Here is a 21850-nt window from a genome sequence, read left to right as displayed (position 1 = left end):
ACCATTTTACTTCTCTTAATTATAGCAAATTTGTACTAAATTGCATCTTAAAGGGAATTTGTGTATTTTTTTTCCCTTTAAGGAATACTGATACATTCTTGGGAAGGTATCTAATTTAAGATCTAAAATAAGAAAATCTATGTTTACTCATTGCTCTGTCTTAAGACTGCTGAAGCAAATAGTTGAAATTAACATTCTTCAAAAATTAAACTTGCATAAGAAAGGAAACTAGACTACCCATCTATCCAATAATTATAGAAGTGGGTAAAGTTTCATGAAGCTAAAGTATTTCCACCTCTATGCAATCTTGAACCAATTCAATTACTCTCTGTGTCTACATCACAAGCAACTTTTGAGAATGAGAATAGAAATATACCCTTTAGAACCAAATTATAGATGAAAGAATTTTAAAGCAAGTTATTTTTAATAACATAGCTCACAACTATAAGGCTCTGACATATAGCAAAATTAATATAGCCTTAATTAAGCCTTCACTAATTTAAAATTTATATTTTAGAAAACGTCTGGGCTAAAGATGATCCTATCAAAAAAGTTCAACACATCAAAGAATATTTATTTAAACAAAATCACAACATGTCAAATAGGTTCTATATATATAAGGACACCTAAATTCTAGTCATACATTTGAAAGCAAGAAAATTATTGCTTTAAATGTTCTTCTGTTATTTAGAGCCTTCACAAATCCTGACTTGTTTTTGAGCCAGTTATTACCTTAGTGAAATTTATTCTCATAGTATACATTAAGCAATATAGAAAAAAAGGTTTTAAATAAATCCAATATATAATTCTCCCTCCCCAGCAGCTCTCATTATGTTTCTTGTTTTTCCAAAAAGGAATTAGTTATTCCTCTCCCTCCTCCCCATCACCCCCAAAACCTATAATTAGCCTAAGACCTTTCCTCTTAGGTAGAAGAGATCCCCAAACTTGTCCTGCTACAGATTAAAGTTTCTTCAATAAATAGCCAGAGAGTAAAGTAATCCAAAAGTAATCCAAAAGTAAAACTTTCTATGTGATACTGAATGAAAAGACCTAAGGTATCAATACCATTTAAATACCATTATAAGCAAGAGAAGACAAATGACATCTGAAAAGAGATGGCAGCAATACAGAGCATGATGGTGAGCCGAAAAGATTACAGACAGAAGTCTCATTGCACAGAATGTAAATTATGGTAAAATCTCATCTAAAAGCTAATTTCCAAATTATGTGAACTACTATTTATTTCTTGAAGGAAAAATGTATTTTCAACTAAACATGAGAACCTACTTTGTATCAAGAACTGTTCTAAGTACTTGGAATGCAATGATGAATAAAACACACACCTTTCCCTCTGAAAGAGGACATAACCTAGTGGTTAACTAACAAAGTCATGCAAACAGAACACACTCACTGTGATATGAAAAATGCATATATAATCAAGGTACCAATTGAACAGAAGCAAAGAAGCCTTCACAGAGAGGACGAAAGCCTGAGCAGTGTTAAAGGAGGAGTGCGTCTAGACAGGAAACAAAACAAAACGAAACAAAACAAAACAAAACAAAACCAGAGTGAGCGAGAGAGAAAGATGTATTTGTAGGTTAGGAAAAATGCACATGTAGAGGCATACAGGCACTCTGTTGTCAGTTAAGGGAAAACTATAAGTTTTCAGTCTATCATTAGTAGAGGACCAACCGTGAGAGCAAAAGATGAGGCTTGAAAGCAATAAAAAAAACCATGAATTGTTTTGTATCCTATGCCAAGGAGTTTGGACTTCACTCCATGGGCAATGGGGAACTCTTGAAAGCTTGTGAATGAGAATTAAACTGGAAATAGGTAGATAAATCAATGGTCTCTGACGATAATCCAGGTTGGGGTTTCCCAAACGCAGCACTACAGACTTTGGATAATTCTTTGCTGTGGAGGGCTGTCCTGGGCCACTGCAGGACGACTAGCAGCATCTGCCCCAGGTCGTGACACCAAGAATATCTTTGATGTTCTGCAGGAGTCAGGGGACAAAACTGTCCCCACCTGAGAATCACAGGCGTAGGCTAAGGATGGGAACTCCAGGAAACTGCAATGCAAATAGAAGGCTAAGGCGTGGCTGGGGAAAGAGCTGCTAGGTTAAAAACAATTATCGGTGATTAAATGACAGTAGGGGCTATGGGAAATAGAGAAGTCAAATGGAAGGTGAGGAAATAAAGGGCAAACAAAATTTTATGGGAAATGTTTATTTTCTCCAAAGCCTTCTGAGTCCTACAAGATCCAAACCCCTCCACCAGAGCAAACAAAAGCACAAGCCCTCTTCCCTTCCCCTTAGCTTCCAGCAATCCCTTCCTAAACCAATCTTGAGAATGTGCTGGTCAAAAAAAAGGTATGTTTCCTGGTTGATCCTCCACTCTTGACAGCCTCCTTGCCAGTCCAGCCTGCTGGTTATTATGAAACGGAAGCATTTTGCAAAGTCATGTCCTGTTGGTAAGTAACCAGCTTGTCTGCTCCACCTCCTAGTAAGTCAACATTGTACATCAAAATTCCCATTCTCTTTTTGTTCCTGTGGTAAAATATCCAGCATAACATGTAACTATTTTTTCTCTCTCTCTCTAATGTATACAATTTTTACTTTAAGTCTCAAGATTCACTACAAAACTGATTTTTATCATTCTTCACAAAATCTAAACAGCACAATAAGACAGTAGTTGAAAACAGTTCTACCCTTTTTATTGGGCATTTAAAAAATAACAACTTAGGGCTTGAAAAAATTGGAGAATGTATCCTAGACTAGCACATCTCAACTGTAATGAACATATACTCTTCTAGGGATCTTGTTAAGATAAAGATGCTAATTCAGCAGGCCTAAAGTAAAGCATGAGTCCCAAGACGACTAGTGCGCTGCTGGTCTGGTGATCACCCTTCCAGTAATAAAGTTCTAGAGAATGTCAGGGAAGAGACCTGGATAAGAAACTAGTGGTAAAACAGAAATTGGGGCCACCCCCCCAAAATAAAAAAAGGACAGGGGTTCAAATAGTTAACATCCCACTCCTTTAGCTTGCCCTAAATGCTCAGAGCCTTCAAGATCATTACTCATAGCCCCCAAAGCCCTGGCTCTTCAAAAATCCTTGCCCTAGTCCATAGAAGACCAACCCAATGGTTTAGGACTAAGGGAAATCCACTCTCATTCCTAACAAATAAGATAAGTCTCCAGACTGTGTCAAAAGAAAGAACAATAAAAGCTAATTTTTAGGACTGTTTTATTTCAAAACCTTAAATGCAAACACATTGTTTTTCATTCATTCATTCACTTAACATTTCAGCATAAGGCTTTTTGCCCTCCCTAGATAACCTAGAGGGGTGGGATAAGGAGGACGGGAGGGAGGCTCAAGAGGGAGGGGATATGGGGATATACGTCTGCATATGGCTGATTCACTTTGGTGTACAACAGAAACTAACACAGTATTGTGAAGCAATTACACTCCAATAAAGATTTTTTTAAAAGAGAGAGAAATACAGTGGTAAGATCTATTCTCTTCCCCTAAAAAGTTCAGTCTAGCAAAAGAAAAATATATAAAAACCACTGCTCATATAGAAAATGTTGTTATAGACCAATGTTCAGAGCACAATTCTTTTGGTAAAATTGCAAAACAGCATCATCTCTACAATACTTCACATTACAGGCCTTGTTATTATATATCACAACCTAATCATTAGTTATAAACTAGAGAAGTCAATTGTTATCCTAGCACAAAAAGTTTCCAGTGCCCTGAATTTTAAGAATGCCCTCTGGGGCTTCCCTGGTGGCGCAGTGGTTGAGAGTCCGCCTGCCGATGCAGGGGACGTGGGTTCGTGCCCCGGCCCGGGAGAATCCCACATGCCGCGGAGCAGCTGGGCCCGTGAGCCTTGGCCGCTGAGCCTGCGCGTCCGGAGCCTGTGCTCCGCAACGGGAGAGGCCACAGCGGTGAGAGGCCCGCGTACCGCAAAAAAAAAAAAAAAAAAAAAAAAGAATGCCCTCTGAACATCAAAAACAGAATAACTGTGTTTTCACTATTTATACTCTGAAACAATGAATGATGATTTAAAGCTACTATGAATGGTACTTTTAAACAATTTGTATTTTATTAATCAAACATCTTCAAATACTTGGAAAATAGTTGTGCACATATATGAAATATTGATATTATCTCCCTTTAGACAATGTTTAATGAAATGTACTAACTCATTGCCTTTTGCAGTTACAACTCAGCAACCTACCTACCTCTTGCCACTTCTAAGGGTCTGAGGTCCACTATCAGAAACCTCTGGCCTAGAATTTACTGTATATTTATTTGAAAATGAATTTTCATTTCTCTTTTACGACCTCTTCTGACGTACAATGGTTTTCCCTCAATTAATTAAACACCCTAACGGTTTAGGGTATTTGTTATTATGAGAACTAAATACAAGATTACATTTCCATTAACCGTCAGTGGTTAATGTAAAACTCACTAGGAAAAAATAGACTCCAAACTGATTAAAACCATTTGAATATTTTAAATCAAATAAATAAGCTAATTTCCATATAGACACAGGGAACTACCTCTACTTAATTTATTAGTTAATTAGGTATGTTAATACACCTGGATTTTAAAGGCTCTCACACCTAATCAATTTAGAATAGTAAATCTAAACCTATAAGTGATTGTATATTCGGCTCCAATCAATTTTCTCGAGTAAAAGATTCAAAAATCAAAAACAAAAACAAGGGCTTCCCTGGTGGCGCAGTGGTTGAGAGTCCGCCTGCCAATGCAGGGGATACGGGTTCGTGCCCCGGTCCGGGAGGATCCCACATGCCGTGGAGCGGCTAGGCCCGTGAGCCATTGCCGCTGAGCCTGTGCGTCCAGAGCCTGTGCTCTGCAACGGGAGAGGCCACAACAGTGAGAGGCCCGTGTACCGCAAAAAAAAAAAAAAAAAAAACAAGCCAGCCTCAAAGATTATGTTGTATTTTGTCCTGCCATTCATTATCAGTAATTGTAGGTTTTCATGGAAATATATTAGGTCCCTTAGGTTTTCACTGTTTAAATAAAGCCAATTATAGGATGGGATGGTGAGCAGGTCTATAGAAAGTGGGTCTACAGAAAAACAGACTGTCATTGTTAAAGACTCACGGGCAGGTAAACATCTATAAATGAAAAAGATCTTTTAATCTGTGGAGTCAATACAGAAATCACATATAGGTTGAGAGGATGAAAACAGAGGATGCTGCTAGGTAAAAAGTAATCTAAATTATGTCAAATATAGCAGAACAGGATTTACACATACAGAAATGTTTTTTAAGCTCTACTGAGTCTGATCCTGGGAGAAGAAGCCCACTATATTATCTACATACATTTAAGAAAGTCTACAAAGTAGTCATTACTTCTGTTCTCAAAACCTCAATGTTACAATGGAGGTTTATGCCACCAAAAATGAGATCAGTTGTTAAGCAAGGTCACATTCAATTTCTAAAGACTTGGAACACCAAACTACAACTTCTTTTATTCTTTTGCTTTAGAATAGAACCAGAATACAAGATGTAGAAAAACAGAATACCATGCCAAAGTTATTAAAATCTTCTAAGTGCAAGTGAGTAATGTTGTTTTAAGTCATGAAAGTTATCACCTGTAATGACCATAAAAAATTTTATATGAATTTTAGTCCCTTATCAAAAGCAACCATCATGCTAAAATGCCTATTTGCTTATTAGCAAAAGGTTCCCTTTTGATTTATTTATATGTGTACCCTTGCTTAAACTGAATCTTGAAATGAAGCAGAGTATCTTCAGCGATGCTCTTTACTATGATTGAACTTAAAGTAGGTAGTGGTTAATCAAAGATAAATAATCTTACACACATCCAGAAACAGATAAACATGTTTTTTAAAGCAGCAGAAGACAGCAACAACAACTACCATTTGACAAGCACAATGCACTATGCCAAGCACTTTATAGCCATTAATATATTTAATACTCAAAATTCTGTGAGATAGGCACCATTATAAACCAACTTTACAGATGAGAAGGGTGGGCTTAGATGAGGTTCAAATAACTTGCCTATAATCTCAAAACTAACATAAGGTCAGGCTCCAGAGCTTGTACTCTTAACTCAATTTATCCCACATTCTATAGTATTCCTTAACATGTTACAATCTTAACATTATTCTAGCTAATTCTAAAATGACCAAATACGAATTCCTAAATTAATCAATCTCTCTTTGACTCTAATTGGCACGGATGGGATCAATGAGAAACAGTAGCTACAGAGACTTCATTAAGCCACTCCCTCCTCCCCACTTTCAAAATGCAAGAACATATCTTGGGAATTAAACAGAGTTAGGAAAAATTACATAGTTTTGGTTAAATTTAGCTTAAAACTTAGGCTAGCCTTTTTGTGCATGAGAATTCTAAATTGACCTTTACTAATTTTTTCCTGACCCCTACTTCCTAGGAAAACAGGGACGAACCACCAGTAACACGAAGCTCTTAATATCAGCTACTACACTTTGTAAATACAGTGCCCAGAGTAGAGTGTAAAGAAGCCAACCAGAATATCTCAGAATGATCTGCTGGTTCCCAGGTCCAAGTGGCAGATGCAGCATGGTTTCATTCAACTACCATTATTAGGTAAGAACCAACTCAAAATCCCCAAAGCTAAAGCTAAATAATGACTATAGTCAACAGTATTACATACTGTATACAAAAGCCATTCTGTTTCAGTTCACGTGTTTAAATACGGTAGTGTGTCAAACACAAAACAACCATACACACCTAAAAAAAAGCCTCCAAAACAAAAAACTCTCACGAGATCTTTTTAAATCAATCAACAGGACAAAATTCCCTTGTAATCATAAATTTTGAAGACTCTTGACTCAACAAGAGCAAGTTGTCACTGCACACAAAGTACGAATTAAAGTAGAGAAAATACGTGGCTGAACTCCTAATTTGTTACAACAAAATTTAATCTGTTCTTTCCAAAGCACACCTTTATCTCAACACAATTCTGGAAGTTCACCCTGGAGGACTCTTCATTTAGGAGGAAAATAAAATTAACTTTTTCAAAGTTGAGCCCTTTTCTATAGGAACTATCATATTGTTAAACAAGTTTCAATCTAATCTAATCCATCATTTTAAGAAAAGAATAGACTGACGGATTAAACAGTAAGAAGAACGTCACATTTAAGTCTGACAAAACAGAGAAGAGAGAGAATGTAACTGTTTGCTAAAGGGAAGTTGATTACTATAGATCATTAGCAATAAAAATGATAGTGGATTCAAATTACATAAAAATAATGACAGTCCTTTCAATATAAAATCACCAACTCAGACAGGGAATTACCATGTTATTTTAACAAAATGAGCTTAATATTCTATTCTTTTTTAATGTACTTAATAAAAGATAATCAGAGTAATAAGTATGACATTTCAAAATTGACAGCATAAATTACGTGTGAAATTCAAGACCAAAAACAAAGAAGCTTAAATGTCTAATAAACAAAGAGTTTACAACAAATTTAAAAAGGATATCCCAACAGTAAAATAAAAGCATAGGACACCAAAGAAACACCAAAGGTCAATAAACATAAAAGAGAAGCTCAATAGCAGCAGTAATCAAATTTTAACAATGAGGGGTTTTTGACTATAAAATGACAAAGATATGAAAGATTTTTACATCTCAGTGTTTTCAAGGCTGTAGAAAAACCAGCACCCATGAGTAGAAATATAAATTTGTGCAACATTTCTGAAAAGTTAGCTATCAATTATCAAAAGTTTAATTGTATATTCTTGCCCTAGAAATTTATACTGTTTACAAACTTACACTGAGATAATCACATAAATGGAAAAAAAGGCAGGCATAAGGTCAATGTTTTATCTCCTCCTCTGCATGTTACCAGTGGTCTCTCTCTCCGCTACCTCTTCATTTTTTACCTTATAGAAGATCTTACTTACCCTTCTATACTGTCCTAGAAAAATTTTTTTCTCTGAAACATAACTAAATATTATCTATCTTATTCCAAGTAAATTACTTGATCTAACTTCCATTTCCCAATCTGTAAAATGGAAAAAAATAGTATCTCTCAAAGAATTGTTGGGGTGACTAAATGATAAAATGAAATTATAAAACATTTAATTTTATAGAAGTATTACCATATTACCTGAAACGGATACAGAAGATCATTGTCAACATAAATAAAATCAAGTCTGCCACTGCATAGTGAGAAAATCCCAGATGTATTTTCACCAAATTTGAAGGATATGTTTGAGAAGCTACCAGCTATGTGGGGAGGAGGGGCCTGAACACCTCAAAGAAAAGATGGACATTCTCAAAGCAACTATAGGAGAACAGCTTTTCCAATGAACAACTCTAATACAGCCTGATCCAGAGTGAGTAGCAACAGACATTTATTTATTTAATAATAGTTAACAATTCCCAAACAAGACCAGAAAGGTTTGGCTAGCACCATGTATTACCAATAACAGCTTCCGTTTACTGGGCATTTCTCATTTAGTCCTCATAACACCTCTACATGCCAGGTACTAAGGTATTATTATTCTCATTTTGCAAATGAAGAAACAGAAAGGTTTAACTAAGCTTAAAGACACAAAGACAATCAGTGAAGAAACAGGGATTCAATTCAGACTGCCTGGCATCCAACTCCAAACCCTAAAACCCTGACCATTATTCAGTGCTACTGGGTTATTACTATTCCCAACTCTTTAAAAACTCACCATGAGCTCTAAGCAAGCTATAAACAGGAACCGTGATGCTCCCCTGCCTACGGAAACTTGGACTCCAACAATTCTACCATACGTATCTCTAAATCTAAAGCCTGTGCACGTTCCCACAGCATGGGCAGCAGAGGTGAACAGAGGTTCAGTCATCTCCAGTAAAAGAAGAATAGCTCTGAGTGTATTAATTTGGAATTCTAAATACAATTTTCCATAAAAACATTCCTGCACAGTACTCACGGGTAAAAGATACGGATGTGGCTGACTTGGAAATCTAAATACTAAGTAAAACAGTATTTGAGTACATATATAAAATGTTTTAAAATGGTGTTATAGGTGAAGTCTTAGATTGTGATTCCCATTACGATTTATTTTTCAACATCTTCCCCTTTTTCTCCTCACCTTTCATTTTTTCCCCAAGATCAATATTTGGTTCCATGTCCAATCAATATTTGGTTCCATGTTTTAAAATGAGCCTAGCCATCAGAAGGATTGTGGAAAGATTTACATCCCAGGTTATCTATGTCATAATCCTATTAATTTCTCCAAATTTACTTTAGCTTTCTCCATAGAAGAACTCTACCATAATACTCACCAGTTTGTTATTCCTATTTGGTTCCCTATGTAAAAGTAAATAATGTAAAAGTCATCTTTTGAAGACATTAGAACAGAAATGTACACAAAAATTTTTAAATGTCAAATTAATCAGAAATCATACTATATATATAGATCAGTAAGTTTTGTAACACAGATGATACAAAAGGGAAAGGATGCTCTTAAGATTTGAGAACAGTGGGGAGGAGGCTCCAAACTGAGCTCAAGCGGAATCATCCAAAACTAGGCCTCCACCAGCTACATTTCCTCACAAATAAGCCATCAGTAGATAAGCCAGCCTCTTTTGATCCCACTTCCCTCATCCTGACAAAGAGCTTTAAAATCAAGAACAGAAGAAATAAACATGATACTTCACAAGTCTTTTGTCCTCTAAACCCAAAGAATTTAACTTGTTATTAAAACCTAAAAGATTTACAGAAGTGAAAATCTGTCATCCCATTATCAGAAATAAAATGCAAATGCCCAGGTAAAGCTGCATATTGACTGAAACATCATACTAAAGTACAATTAAAACAAGAAATTTAAATGACAATCACCGGAGTGTTTTTGCCTTAATGTGGGGAGGGGAGAAAGCTAAATAGGAAAATGACTAGACAACTAAAAAAGAGGGCAAAGAAGGACCAAGAAATATATAAAAAGGGAAAGCCAAGATTGCCAGACACAAATTTTGAAGGAACATTTGTCTCAATCATCTGTGGTTGCACAGCTTAGCAAGAATAGTTAGCAAGATGTCATCATGTTATTTATGAATATCTGTATCTCTACATCTAACTTTGTTATAAAGATACTTTGTTCCCAGAGGATTTCTGACCGAAAACTTTACTGCTGTCCAGACCACATTTGTGATTCACAGTGACTCTCAGGTCTTTTTCTGTCAGACCAGTTCTCGGCTTTATCTACCTTGTTGTTAAGGTTTCCTTATGCACTAATGTCTAACATATTCACTCCCACTTTCAACAGAACTCCATCTCCAGTGTTTTGGGGGGCTTACGTCTCCCGCTGAGTATATAGCCATAATTCAATTTCTTCCACCACCACCCCTGGCCAACAATAATCGTACACATTTTCAAATAAATGTTACTTTTATAAATAAAAGTAACAAAAGGTTACTTTTCCTATCTATATTTATGTATTTCTAATGTAGAAAATTTTTTAAATCAGTGCTTCTCAAATATCAACTATGAAAGATCACATTTTTAAAAAATTTCCTATGCATCATAGTCCTATATGTTCATAAAACAAAAATGAATTACTAGAAAAATGATGGCACATTTGGATGTTGTGGTATTATCAGATTGTTATAGAAGTTTCTAAACATTTACTTTTAACGTTTTAACTTATCTCCCTACAGACAGGAAACAACTCACCGTCTAGCTCCAGTCACTAGACACACTATGAGCATCAGTGCCCTGAGGCACATATATTCTCAGTATACAGCTCTTCAGGAAATTTTCCACATATTTAACAATAAACCAACCCAGACAAATGGCTAGCAACCTTTTTCTATATTGTTTTTCACATCACACATTTTACTTCAACAAGTCCTTATAGATACAAGGCCCTCAGCCACAGTTTCTTAGCTTATCTGTGATGGAAGAGAATTTTTAAATTTACTGAAGATCCTAACTCTTTACTTGTAATCAAACAATCCCTTCTGCTTAATATGTTTGCTTCCCCATATTCCTCACCTTCAAAAACCACAACTCAAAACTTCTCCATAAACTCTTCTGGATCTAGAGAATTCTCTGCTACTTAGCAATCATCACACATTTAAATTCACACTGATTAATACACTGCTGTGTAAATGTTCTCTAGTAGATTCATGCATTGTCTCTTGAATTAGATTTGAGGAAAGCAAGAAAAACATTAGTCCATTCTTTTTAAATTTCTCACGCAGCCCAGAGTAAGACCTGCCCACAGTTAAAACCTCTGATTCATCAGATCCAAATAATTCACACACCCCACAGGCAAAAAGCAGCATTTGCAGCTCAGGGGTTGGCCCAACTGAGATTTTCAGAAAATAATTTATTTAACTAGCCATGAAACAGTAGTAAGTATGGCCTAACTACCTGTTTTCCGATCTCATTCTGAAATAAAATGTCACTGAGTTATCATGATAGCCTGCTTAGATCACCTGGAATTATGAGTGAATATTTACATAAATTTGAGGTAGTTCCACTACAACAAAAGAATAATAGACGGAGGGTGGGGGGGGGGTGAACTGGGAGATTGGGATTGACATGTATACACTGATGTGTATAAAACTGATGACTAATAAGGACCTGCTGTATAAAAAAATAAATAAAATTAAATTAAAAAAAAAAAGAATAGACAAAGTCTCCATATGCCTTCAATTCACAGCATGCAATACTCTCATACCAAGAGTATTTCTTTTTTTTTTTAACTAAGAGTATTTCTAATACAAAGGAATTTTAAACCTTCTCAACTCAACCATTAACAAACAATTTAAAAATATATGCAACCTGTACCCACAAAGATTCCTAATTATGTAGCCCACTATTGGAAAAAAATCTCTATGTCCCTACATATTATTTTAAATATAAATGGGAAGAAAATATGGTCCTTCAAAGATATACTATATGAATACTGAGTTTCTAAGTAGAGGCTGACACGTAGGTCCTTTCAGTTTAGCCAAACATTGAGTTTTAGAGATGAAAGACACCATAGCAATTATCCAGGCCATGCTCATCATTTCACAGACGTGAAGATTACAGCCTAGAAGGTTGTCCCAAGGTCACAAAGCTAGAGATCCAGGACCTCAAAAACTGCAGCACAGTGCTCACTTCACTAATCTGCTTCCATTTGGATACATTCTAATATCTCTCCAAATACAGATGTCACATTTGTAGTAATATTTCCTTCTATTATTTTCCTTTACTAAAATAAACTTTAGAAGAATGGGTATTATAATCTCCTTTTTCAAATCTCCAGGGCTCTTTACTATTTTGTCAAAAATTAATGTCAACAGCTCTAAATCACATATTTCAACTTTAAGATGCAATCCACTGAACCCCCATAAGTATTTATTTGCCATTCTAGTCTTACTTTCTACTCATACATCAGAAATGCTACTTATCACAGTTAACAGATTATTATTTTTTTTAATGTGAAAAAGCTACTGGGGGACCCTTAAGACTACTTAAAGGCGTTTTATTTTCCCCTACACTAAACAACTCCAAATAACCTGACTTCTAGGTTGTACCTGCCTTCCAGCACTTCATTGCTTCCTTCCATATTGAAGCTTTTGTCTACTGTCAGTTCTCACTCACTTCTCACTGCTTGTGTCCAACTCTATTCCACTTCTACCCTAGGGATTTAGAAAACACATATTCCCATTTCTGAGACTAGTATGAAAAGCAAAAGTAAACGTGTTCTTGGTGAGAGCCTGTAAGGAAGTCTATAAAACCAAACCCATACCTCTTAGTCTACCAATCTTAGTTGCTTAAAAGCATTTTGTAATTAATTACCTCCTTGTTCTCATCTATTTTCAAAAAGGAGATAATACTAGGTACATGAGGTATTGATATAATTCATACCTGGCCCCACAGTTTTATTTTTGTCTAGAGAACATCTATCTAGTATTCTTGAAATTCATTTTATACTACCTTCTGATCAGAGACTTCCTTAAAGCACCTTAAGCTTACATCAGTTTTCTAAAATTAATATTTTCTTTTTGATCTTTCTCCTATTACTTAGGAAACTGAATTAGTTATAACTTTATAGTAATTTCCGCCAAGATTTACAACCTCCTGAACATCTTTAGCTGCCACTGATCCTAACCAAAATTAGCACCGTTTCTAGATTATTATTACTGTTAACATAATGATTCTCAGTAAGACTCAAAGGCATCAAACTGTAATAAACTACTATAAGGTACTTCAAAACGATTCATGGTCTATCAACCTCAATTCCAAATAAAACTAAATTAAATTTCTAATATAAAGAGATTTTAAACTGTTTTTAAACAGTTGGGCCAATTATGAAAAGCTGAAGATTTTAAGTTTGCCTTGTAATGAGGAGTTTAAATTAGGGGAGAAATCTTTGGTATTTAGACAAAGCAGTCAGAAAATAAAGTTAAAAGATGATTAATATACCTACAATGGGTCACATAACATCTAATTTAATGTTGTAGTTGCTGTTATCTTAAAAAGAATGCATTAAGATAAAGAAAATGAGCAAAAATAAGAAGGATTTCATCCCTTCACATAAAATGTCTCTATTTCATGCACAGAGATCAAATAAAATTCTGCATATAAGAGATATACACCAAGGAAAATGGTTAACAAAAAGCAAGAAACACATTACAGTCCTCCCCCACTTATGAGAACACTGACCATTATGTAGGTAACATCCCAGTATCACCCCTATGTTCCATTTAGTTTCACGTAAGTTTCCATCTCACCTACCTTTCTTCTCTGAGAGATGTTGAGGGCACCAAAGTCATTAAACAAGGATGAAGCAGGTGAAGTTAGAGGATCTGGAAGGTAAGTTATATAAGTTTCCACACAGACAACTCAGGAAACCTATAAATCTAATAAATGTTTAACTTGAATGCTTATAAAGTAGTAAGAAAAAATCATATACCACAACAATAAACTCAATGCGTCACACAGTGGGTGTTCAAATATTTTGTAAGTGAATGAAACACAAACTGGAGACTACTTCATTCAACCAATAGTCAGTACACATCTATTCAGAAGCTATACGAATTAGAATGCATCTATTTGCTGAGAACCAAAAGAAAATAAAATAGAAAAAAAAGGTGATCTTACCCATGTTATTAGGAATGTGTTTATGAAGGAAGTCTACCTGTAGTTTGTGTTCTTGAGACCACCAAACCATAAGAAAAATACAAAAGGGGTAGGGGTGGCACGGAGAGTAGTCAAACATACTCTGAGCGATAGGACTTGGATATTAACACTTAGGCAAGACCTTAAAACCATCTACCCTACAGAATATTCCATATTTTTAAGTTTATCACCACATATTTGATATTCTTACTAAAAAGATAAGGTAAATTAAGTTTTTCAAGATGAAAATATTAAATGTTTCAAAACACAAACATGAAATCCAAAGATTTTATAGGTTCAAAGCTCTATTACTCTGCAGCCAGAAGTTACAAACAAAAGTACACCTCTAAATTGTTTCTCACTTAACAAATCAGAAGAGTTTCTGAAAAGGAGTGCATGGTATACACTGAAATATTTTTGTCTTCATTTCTGAGCTTTAGTTAGTCCTATGTTTCTCATTAAATTATCTGTAAAATCCTAAAGAAAATATAGTAAATGTTGTCATTTAAAGGAACCTTAAATCTCTTCATAATGCAGTACATATAAATTGCTGCTTAATTTCTCTGGTTTCTTCTACCTGGATTTTCACAGTCTAGTCCTTCATTAGAATTAACATTAATTTAATATAACTAATAATGCAAAGAGAAAGAAGTTAATAAAATAGTAAGATACAAGATTTTTATGTAATTTATACATTCAAGACTATAAAAATAGGTATTATTCATCCTTTACGCTACCTTTGATAGCATTTAAAAGTCAGCATATAAACTCTATGGGAATGCCAAAAATATTATAAGGCTACACATTAGTTTCTAATAATTTTATTCAATATTAAAATGTTGCTATCTTTTCCTACAGCAAAAGAAGAAATTTCTAAGTAATGAGGGAGGTTTGATACACACACATAAAAATGTCTATCTCAGAAATAATCAACATGCAAATTCTTATTCTCATCATTATAAATAACTGTTTACATTTTACCAATATAGAATATTAATAAATAGTTACATATTTTTTTAAAAACCATTCCTGAACATTTATTTTTAAAAATAGGATATAGAAAGATACAAAAGAAACATTTATTTTTAAATTAGGATATGAAAAGGAAATTCTGTATCAAAAGGCTTAAAAATGTCCATAATCTTTGAAACAGTAATTCCATGTCTAAGAATGTTTCCAGAAGAAATAACTCAAAATATGAACACAGATTCATACACATAAGTCCAATACTGGACTTTAAAAAAACAAAAGTAAATTATGAAAATAAACAACAGGATTCAATTTATAATGACCGAGAAACACTCATGTTATAATTTAAAAGTATATTTAATGCAATCTCAGGTATTATTATGTACATAAAGTATTATATATTATGTGTATATGTATGTATATACTCGTTATCTGAGTGTGAAGATAACAGACCATATTCTTCCTTACATCTATCTGTAATTTTCAAAATTTCTACCATGGACATGTTGTTTTTAGAGTCAGAAATACATATATCTGTAAGACAAAAAGGGACCAAGTCTTACCATGGCCTGCATATGGCTTGGCACTGTCATTTAGAAGGCTTGGGGAGCTGCTACTATTAGTCATTCTCTGAAACATAAAATATATATACATAATATCATTGAGGAATACAGAATAAAGAATATTCAACCGATTAAGTTAAGACTGACCCTCTTTGCGTCTTCCCCTCCAATCCATCGTTCACATCAGTGACACTCTAATCTTCCTATAAATGCTGCTGCTTGGATTACAATCATCTATGCAGAAACTTCGAAATACTCTCTATAACACATCAAATGAAAAGTTTACTCAATAGCCAGGTATTTAAAACCAAAGTCACAGAACTATTTTGAATTGCACTTCCATAACTTTTTAGCCTGAGCAAGACACATAACTACTAAGTTTCCTTGTCCATAAAATATAAACTCCTGTATCCATCCAAGAGGATGTGAATGACTGTAAGTCAATAAACACTCTCTACTATTCTCTCCCAGCGCATATTATCCTTCATACACCTCACAGATTCTATAAAATTAGGCTCTTCTCTCTTCTCTAAATATGCCCCCACGCTTTCTTAACACACTCCACAGCCTCTATGGTCTCACGATCCTGAAAGGCCCTCATTCCACACTCAACAAAACACACAGAGGAGTGAAACCAGTCTCTTTCTATCCATCCTCTACATTCTCCAACTCCACCCTTGAAAGCTCACCCTGACTCCAAACCTACAAGAGACGGCTCACCTATATCCCACCTACCTCATCACCTCCTAAAATCCTACCTCCCACTCAACAAAAGTGAAAACAAATGAAGACTCCAGATGTCTCCATCCTCGGAATAAACTTCAGTGTTTAGTGCCATATAAATTCATACCAACAATACCTGAATCAAGGGATACTTTGTTTCTACAGGGCTTCCAAATCCATTAACTCCAATAAAGCTGGTGCTGAAATATGAATCTGTGAGGCTGCTATCAGTTAAAGCACCTCCATCTATTCCAGGAACTGAAAGAGAAGGAAAAGTCAAGTATTTAAATTATTTAAAAGCACAAAACATTGATGTAGTTTCTCTGTTCCCAAACAAGTTTTAAAGTCTCAAATCTGTCACACTTGTTTTTATTTACCTGTTCATAACAAAAGGCAGAACCAAATAAAACTGTCTCAGCTCTAAAAATGTGTTCAACAATGCTCAAGTTGAATTTTTTTTCCCACAGAGATAGCTATTTATTTTATATTAGTTACCTGAGAGCCACCAAGCACAACATGAAGAAACAAACCACACTTGCATTTCTACTTTTCTCAAGTTTTTTTCTTTAACTTTGCAAGAGGACAGGAGAATATAAACCACTGCAACTTCTCCTGTGAATCTTCATATGCTAAACACAAGACAAGTTTCTCAGGACTGTTTCTCATAACACATCTTAAGAAACAGACCAGCAGTCTCATATTAACTCATAACTCAGTAAGCCAATTCTACGGTGGGAGCAATGGGATAGAGCTGAGGGGTACAGACAAGCTTTCTGTCGATTTTATGGTAGAATAATACAGAATCATTGTAACTACTAAGACAACCCATCATATACCAACAAAGGGATGGACAATGTTTTAGATGCTATTTCCTGGTAAGTACAGTTCATCCTTGAACAACACAGGTTTGAACTGCATGGGTCCAATTATACACAGACTTTTTCTCAATAAATATATTGGAAAAATTTTTGGAGATTTGTGACAATTTGAAAAACTCAAAGATGAACCTCGTAGCCTATAAATATCAAAAAAAAGAAGAAATCGTATGTCATGAATGCATAAAATACATGTAGATGTGGATACCACTCTATCCTTACATAGGCATAAGGTGAGTGACATTTAATATAAAATTAACGTGTTAGTTTTCTGTTTTACAACTTTGCTTTCAAAGAATTACATTACTGTACAGTATGCCTCTCTCCAAACTGGAGAAACTATTACAGGTGACATAACCTATCATCACAGGTTAAGTGTTTTTCTTTAAATGTAACATTTCCAATACTGTATAATGAATATGACTATAAAAATTTTATAATGATTCATTTATTAGTATATAGGCTAGGCTATTGTGAAGCAACCATATCACTCTCACTAAACTACCATAAAGCAATCATACTGCTGCTTCTTCATTATCAGTGCAGGATACCTGTAAATAAATATGAATTTCTTTTTCACATTATCTTTTCATTTTTGATGTCTAGTGTTAGTAAAACATATGACACTTTGTATCGTATAAGGCAACAGTGATGTAGGTACAGACAGAAAGTGGTTCACCTTGTAAGCATACAATGTAAACTTATATCGATAAATACAGTACAGAACTGAAAACATATTTTCTCTTCCTTATGATTTTCTTAATAGCCTTTTCTTTTCTCTAGCCTACTGTATTGTAAGACTACAGTATATAATACATATAACATAGAAAATATGTTAATCGACTGTTTATGTTATTGGTTAGGGCTTCCCAGTCAACAACAGGCTATTAGTAGTTAAGTTTGGGAGCAGCCTGAGGGACTGGAGTTCCATAGACCATGCTTTAAAAAAAAAAAAAAAAAAAGCCCAGCTGAAACTACTAAATGGTTCTCCTCTGCCAACTAGGACATCACAGACAACATGCTGGCAGTGCTCACCCCAAGGGATGAAATCCAAACTTCCTCGTCAGACATTAAAAAGCCCTCAACAATCTGTTCTCAACCTATGATTCCAGTATTTCCTGAAAGTGCTGGGTTTGAGACTCAACTCTGCCACTTACTAGCCACAATGTCTTAGGCAAAATGGTTATAAAGTAGAGATGATACCATGATGTAAAATGAGCCTCATACCATCTACCCTGCAAACTTCCACAAAAAGTTATGAAAAACAAAGAAGCAGTATCTTAAAAGTTCTTGTAAAAATCCTGATGGTTGCACAGCTCTATAAATTTACTAAAAGTAACTGAATTGTACATTCACAATGGGTGAATTTTATAGCATGTACATTATATTTCGATAAAGCTCCTTTTTAAAATCGGTGGAGAAAAATGAGATTACTCAATAAATGGACTTAAGACAACTGGGTATCCATCAGGGAGAAAACTGAGTACCTTACACAGATATTTCCAAAAGATCAAAGATTATAATGTCAAAGTATATATCTACTATAAAAAGGTCTTACAATAATCCTAACATTACTGAATTCTCTCCTCCAGTCAAAATGATAAACTCACTATATTTTGAAGGTCCACACTTCATCAGTTCTAACACACACACACACACACACACCCAACTCTATGTTCTTCAAGACCCAGGTATAACGGAAAAAAACCAAAATACTTAAGTTAGTCATTCAGTTCTAACCCAACTCTTGCCACTCACTAGCTGAATGACCTTGAGCAAAACCCTCTAAATTTCATTCCTTCATCTGAAAGAGAAGGCAATCCCATCTCACTCACAGGGTTGTGAAAGGGACTCAAGTGAAGTAACCTATGAGGAGTGCCTAGCACCCTGTCTCATAGGTAATCATAAATGTTATTTTCCTCTTCTCTTATCTCTAGAATGTATACCCCAATTATTCCAAGTTGTGTTTAACACACAACTCTACCTCTTAAGATACTGTTTATATCATTCATGTGACAAAATTTTTTTCCTTTGATCTCTTACTGCTGTCTTCAACTACTTAAACATTTAAATTCTTACCTGTTTCTGAACTATCTACCCATCTAAATTATCTGTAAACTGAGATTTGGGACTACTCCTGGTATTTTTCTGGTATTCCCTACTCTACTAGCACATTTACATAAACACTTATTTACAATTAAGCCCTTTTTTAAAGGAGATATTTTTAAAAGTTGATAAAAGATACAATAGATTTTCACAACCAACTTCTGTAAAACACCCCATGCAAATGATATTATTGCCTCCGTTTTTCTGATGAGGCAATGAGACTCAAAGACACTAGACTGACAGCACAGTGGATGCAGGCCCAAGAAACAGGGGCTCCTCGACCACTCAAGCACTTGCACCATCCTTTTCTGCACTGTGGAATGAGCACAGACTTTTAGCAAATACAACTGTCCATAAGGTCTGTTTCATCTAGTTGCCAACTACTGATCTTTGACAGCATATCTAACCTAAGTCTTTTTTTTCTTCCTCTGTTAAAACAGAAATGACAACACCTACTCTCCAGTATTTTATGAGAATAAAAGGCCGGGAAGTTTGTACCTCTTGACTATCTTCACTTACACCCCTGGACCCCTGCATCTGGCAACCACCAATCTGTTCTCCACTGTATCTGTGAGTTTGGGGGTTTTGTTTTTAATTTATTTATTTTTTTATTTTTGGCTGTGTTGGATCTTTGTTGCTGCGCATGGGCTTTCTCTAGTTGCGGCGAGCGGGGGCTACTCTTTGTTGCAGTGCGCAGGCTTCTTATTGCGGTGGCTTCTCTTGTTGCGGAGCACAGGCTCTAGGCGTGCGGGCTTCAGTAGCTGTGGCACGTGGGCTCAGTAGTTGTGGCTTGCAGGCTCTAGAGCGCAGGCTCAGTAGTTGTGGCACACGGGCTTAGTTGCTCCATGGCAAGTGGGATCTTCCCAGACCAGGGCTCGGACCCGTGTCCCCTGCATTGGCAGGCGGATTCTTAACCACTGTGCCACCAGGGAAGCCCCGAGCTTGGTTTTTTTTTAAGATTCCATATGTAAGTGAGGTCACACTGTACTTGCCTCTACATAGTTTTTTTTTTTTTTAATGTAACAAGTTTAAACCAGATTACTGAAGATTCTGTATGCTCCTTAACATATGTGTACATTATATTTTGTGGTAATTTATATATAAGTATACATAATACGTTAAGATATAACAGCTTAGGGCCATCATTTGTAATAGTAAAAGACCGTAAACAATCTAAACAGCCACTAAAAAGAGTAAGGTGTATTTTTATGTGTGGATGTGGAAGAAACTAGAAGATATGCAGTTTGCTGAAAAAATTCAAAGTGCATTAGGCTTCCGTGTGTGCACACGTGTATATGTGCTACAGATAGGGAAATATAAACATGAGTCACAGTACAGACAAAGAATATTTCTGAATAGATACATAATAAATTGGAAACAGTGACTGTCTTTTGGAGAGGGATCAGGGAATTAAGGAAGAAGGGAGACTATTTTTCACTGTGTAGCCTTTTGTGCTATTTAAATTTTTAACCTGTGCATGCAGTACGTTTTTAATTCCAAAAGCAAGATACTGTTCCTAGTTTTCTAAAGCTGGAACTTTTAATAGTAAAAATATAATTAAAAACTAGTTTTAGAAAAATAGGTACATCTTTAGTTTTTTTAAAGAAAAAGCAAGATACCAAAAAAGACATCAAAAAAGGAAGAGGTTCTATCGGAAGAGGACCATTATCCACATGCCAATTAACTCAGCCAAGATAAATGAGCATGTCCTTCCCTAAACTGAAGTTAAGCTGCTGAGAGGTCAGTGATTTTAAAAGCTGTTGGGAAGGGAAGAGGATGAATTCTAAAGACTGAAGATAAAATAATTCGTTTTCTAGAACATAAACATTTAGAAAAACACAGAAACATTTCAGAGCTGAAGAAATTTTAGACATCATGTACTCCATACCCCTTTCTCCTATTTACAGATAAGGAAATATATTTCCACATGGACTAAGCTGCTAGCCTAAGATCAAAATTACTTGGTAAGAGAGTATTAAAATCAAAATCTCAGGACCCCCAGTCCAGAAATAATTTCTATATACTGAAAGGAGACACAAATATTTTATGTATCGATTTGTTAACAATTATATGATAACAGTACATAAAACAAATATTTTATCACATTCCTTTGTATCGTTTCAGCTCATAAACTACCTTATAAACAGAATGTGAAGTTAATATGGAAAAACAAATGTAAGAAATACTGCTCTAAAACTTGAGTGTGTGTATGTGTGCCCATGCTACGGACCTGACCTGTTTCCCCCCCAAAATTCACATACTGAAGCCCTAACCCCCAATGTGAGTGTATTTGGAGACAGGCCCCTTAGCAGTAATCAAGGTCACATACACAAGACTATAGATGATGAACCCTGAGCAACAAGATGAGATTGGCTTACTCTGACTTTATACACTGCTGTTCCAATGAGAATTTTTACAAAAAAGTTTATAGCTTTTATTAACTTAAAAACTAAATTA

General features: G+C 35.2%; 1 protein-coding gene and 1 long non-coding RNA gene across 11 annotated transcripts in view; both read right to left on the bottom strand.

Moving 5' to 3' along the window:
* Positions 1 to 21850, bottom strand: part of LOC309792796 — a 468580-nt gene that overhangs the window by 195624 nt on the left and 251106 nt on the right. The gene's annotated exons all lie outside the window — the stretch shown is intronic.
* The window catches only part of PAN3 (poly(A) specific ribonuclease subunit PAN3), a 118890-nt gene that overhangs the window by 90117 nt on the left and 6923 nt on the right, over positions 1 to 21850 (bottom strand). For 9 of the 10 annotated variants that reach the window (XR_014291791.1, XM_082602609.1, XM_082602605.1 and 6 more), the window contains exons 2-4: positions 16549 to 16670; positions 15690 to 15756; positions 13774 to 13844 (exon numbers count right to left, since the gene is read on the bottom strand). Coding sequence is in view for 9 of the 10 variants with exons in the window: in XM_082602609.1 (XP_082458735.1) it covers positions 13774 to 13844; positions 15690 to 15756; positions 16549 to 16670 (260 nt within the window). In the remaining variant the exon portion in view is untranslated. Of the gene's footprint in view, positions 1 to 13773; positions 13845 to 15689; positions 15757 to 15836; positions 15922 to 16548; positions 16671 to 21850 lie in introns of those variants that run through there. The other variant, XM_082602606.1, reaches the window with a different exon arrangement.

The sequence above is a fragment of the Mesoplodon mirus genome (assembly GCF_964341445.2).
Source record: "Mesoplodon mirus genome assembly, chromosome: 17".
NCBI lineage: Eukaryota > Metazoa > Chordata > Mammalia > Artiodactyla > Ziphiidae > Mesoplodon > Mesoplodon mirus.
Note: the sequence above shows the minus strand (reverse complement) of the source record. Positions and strands in the feature narration are given on the sequence as shown.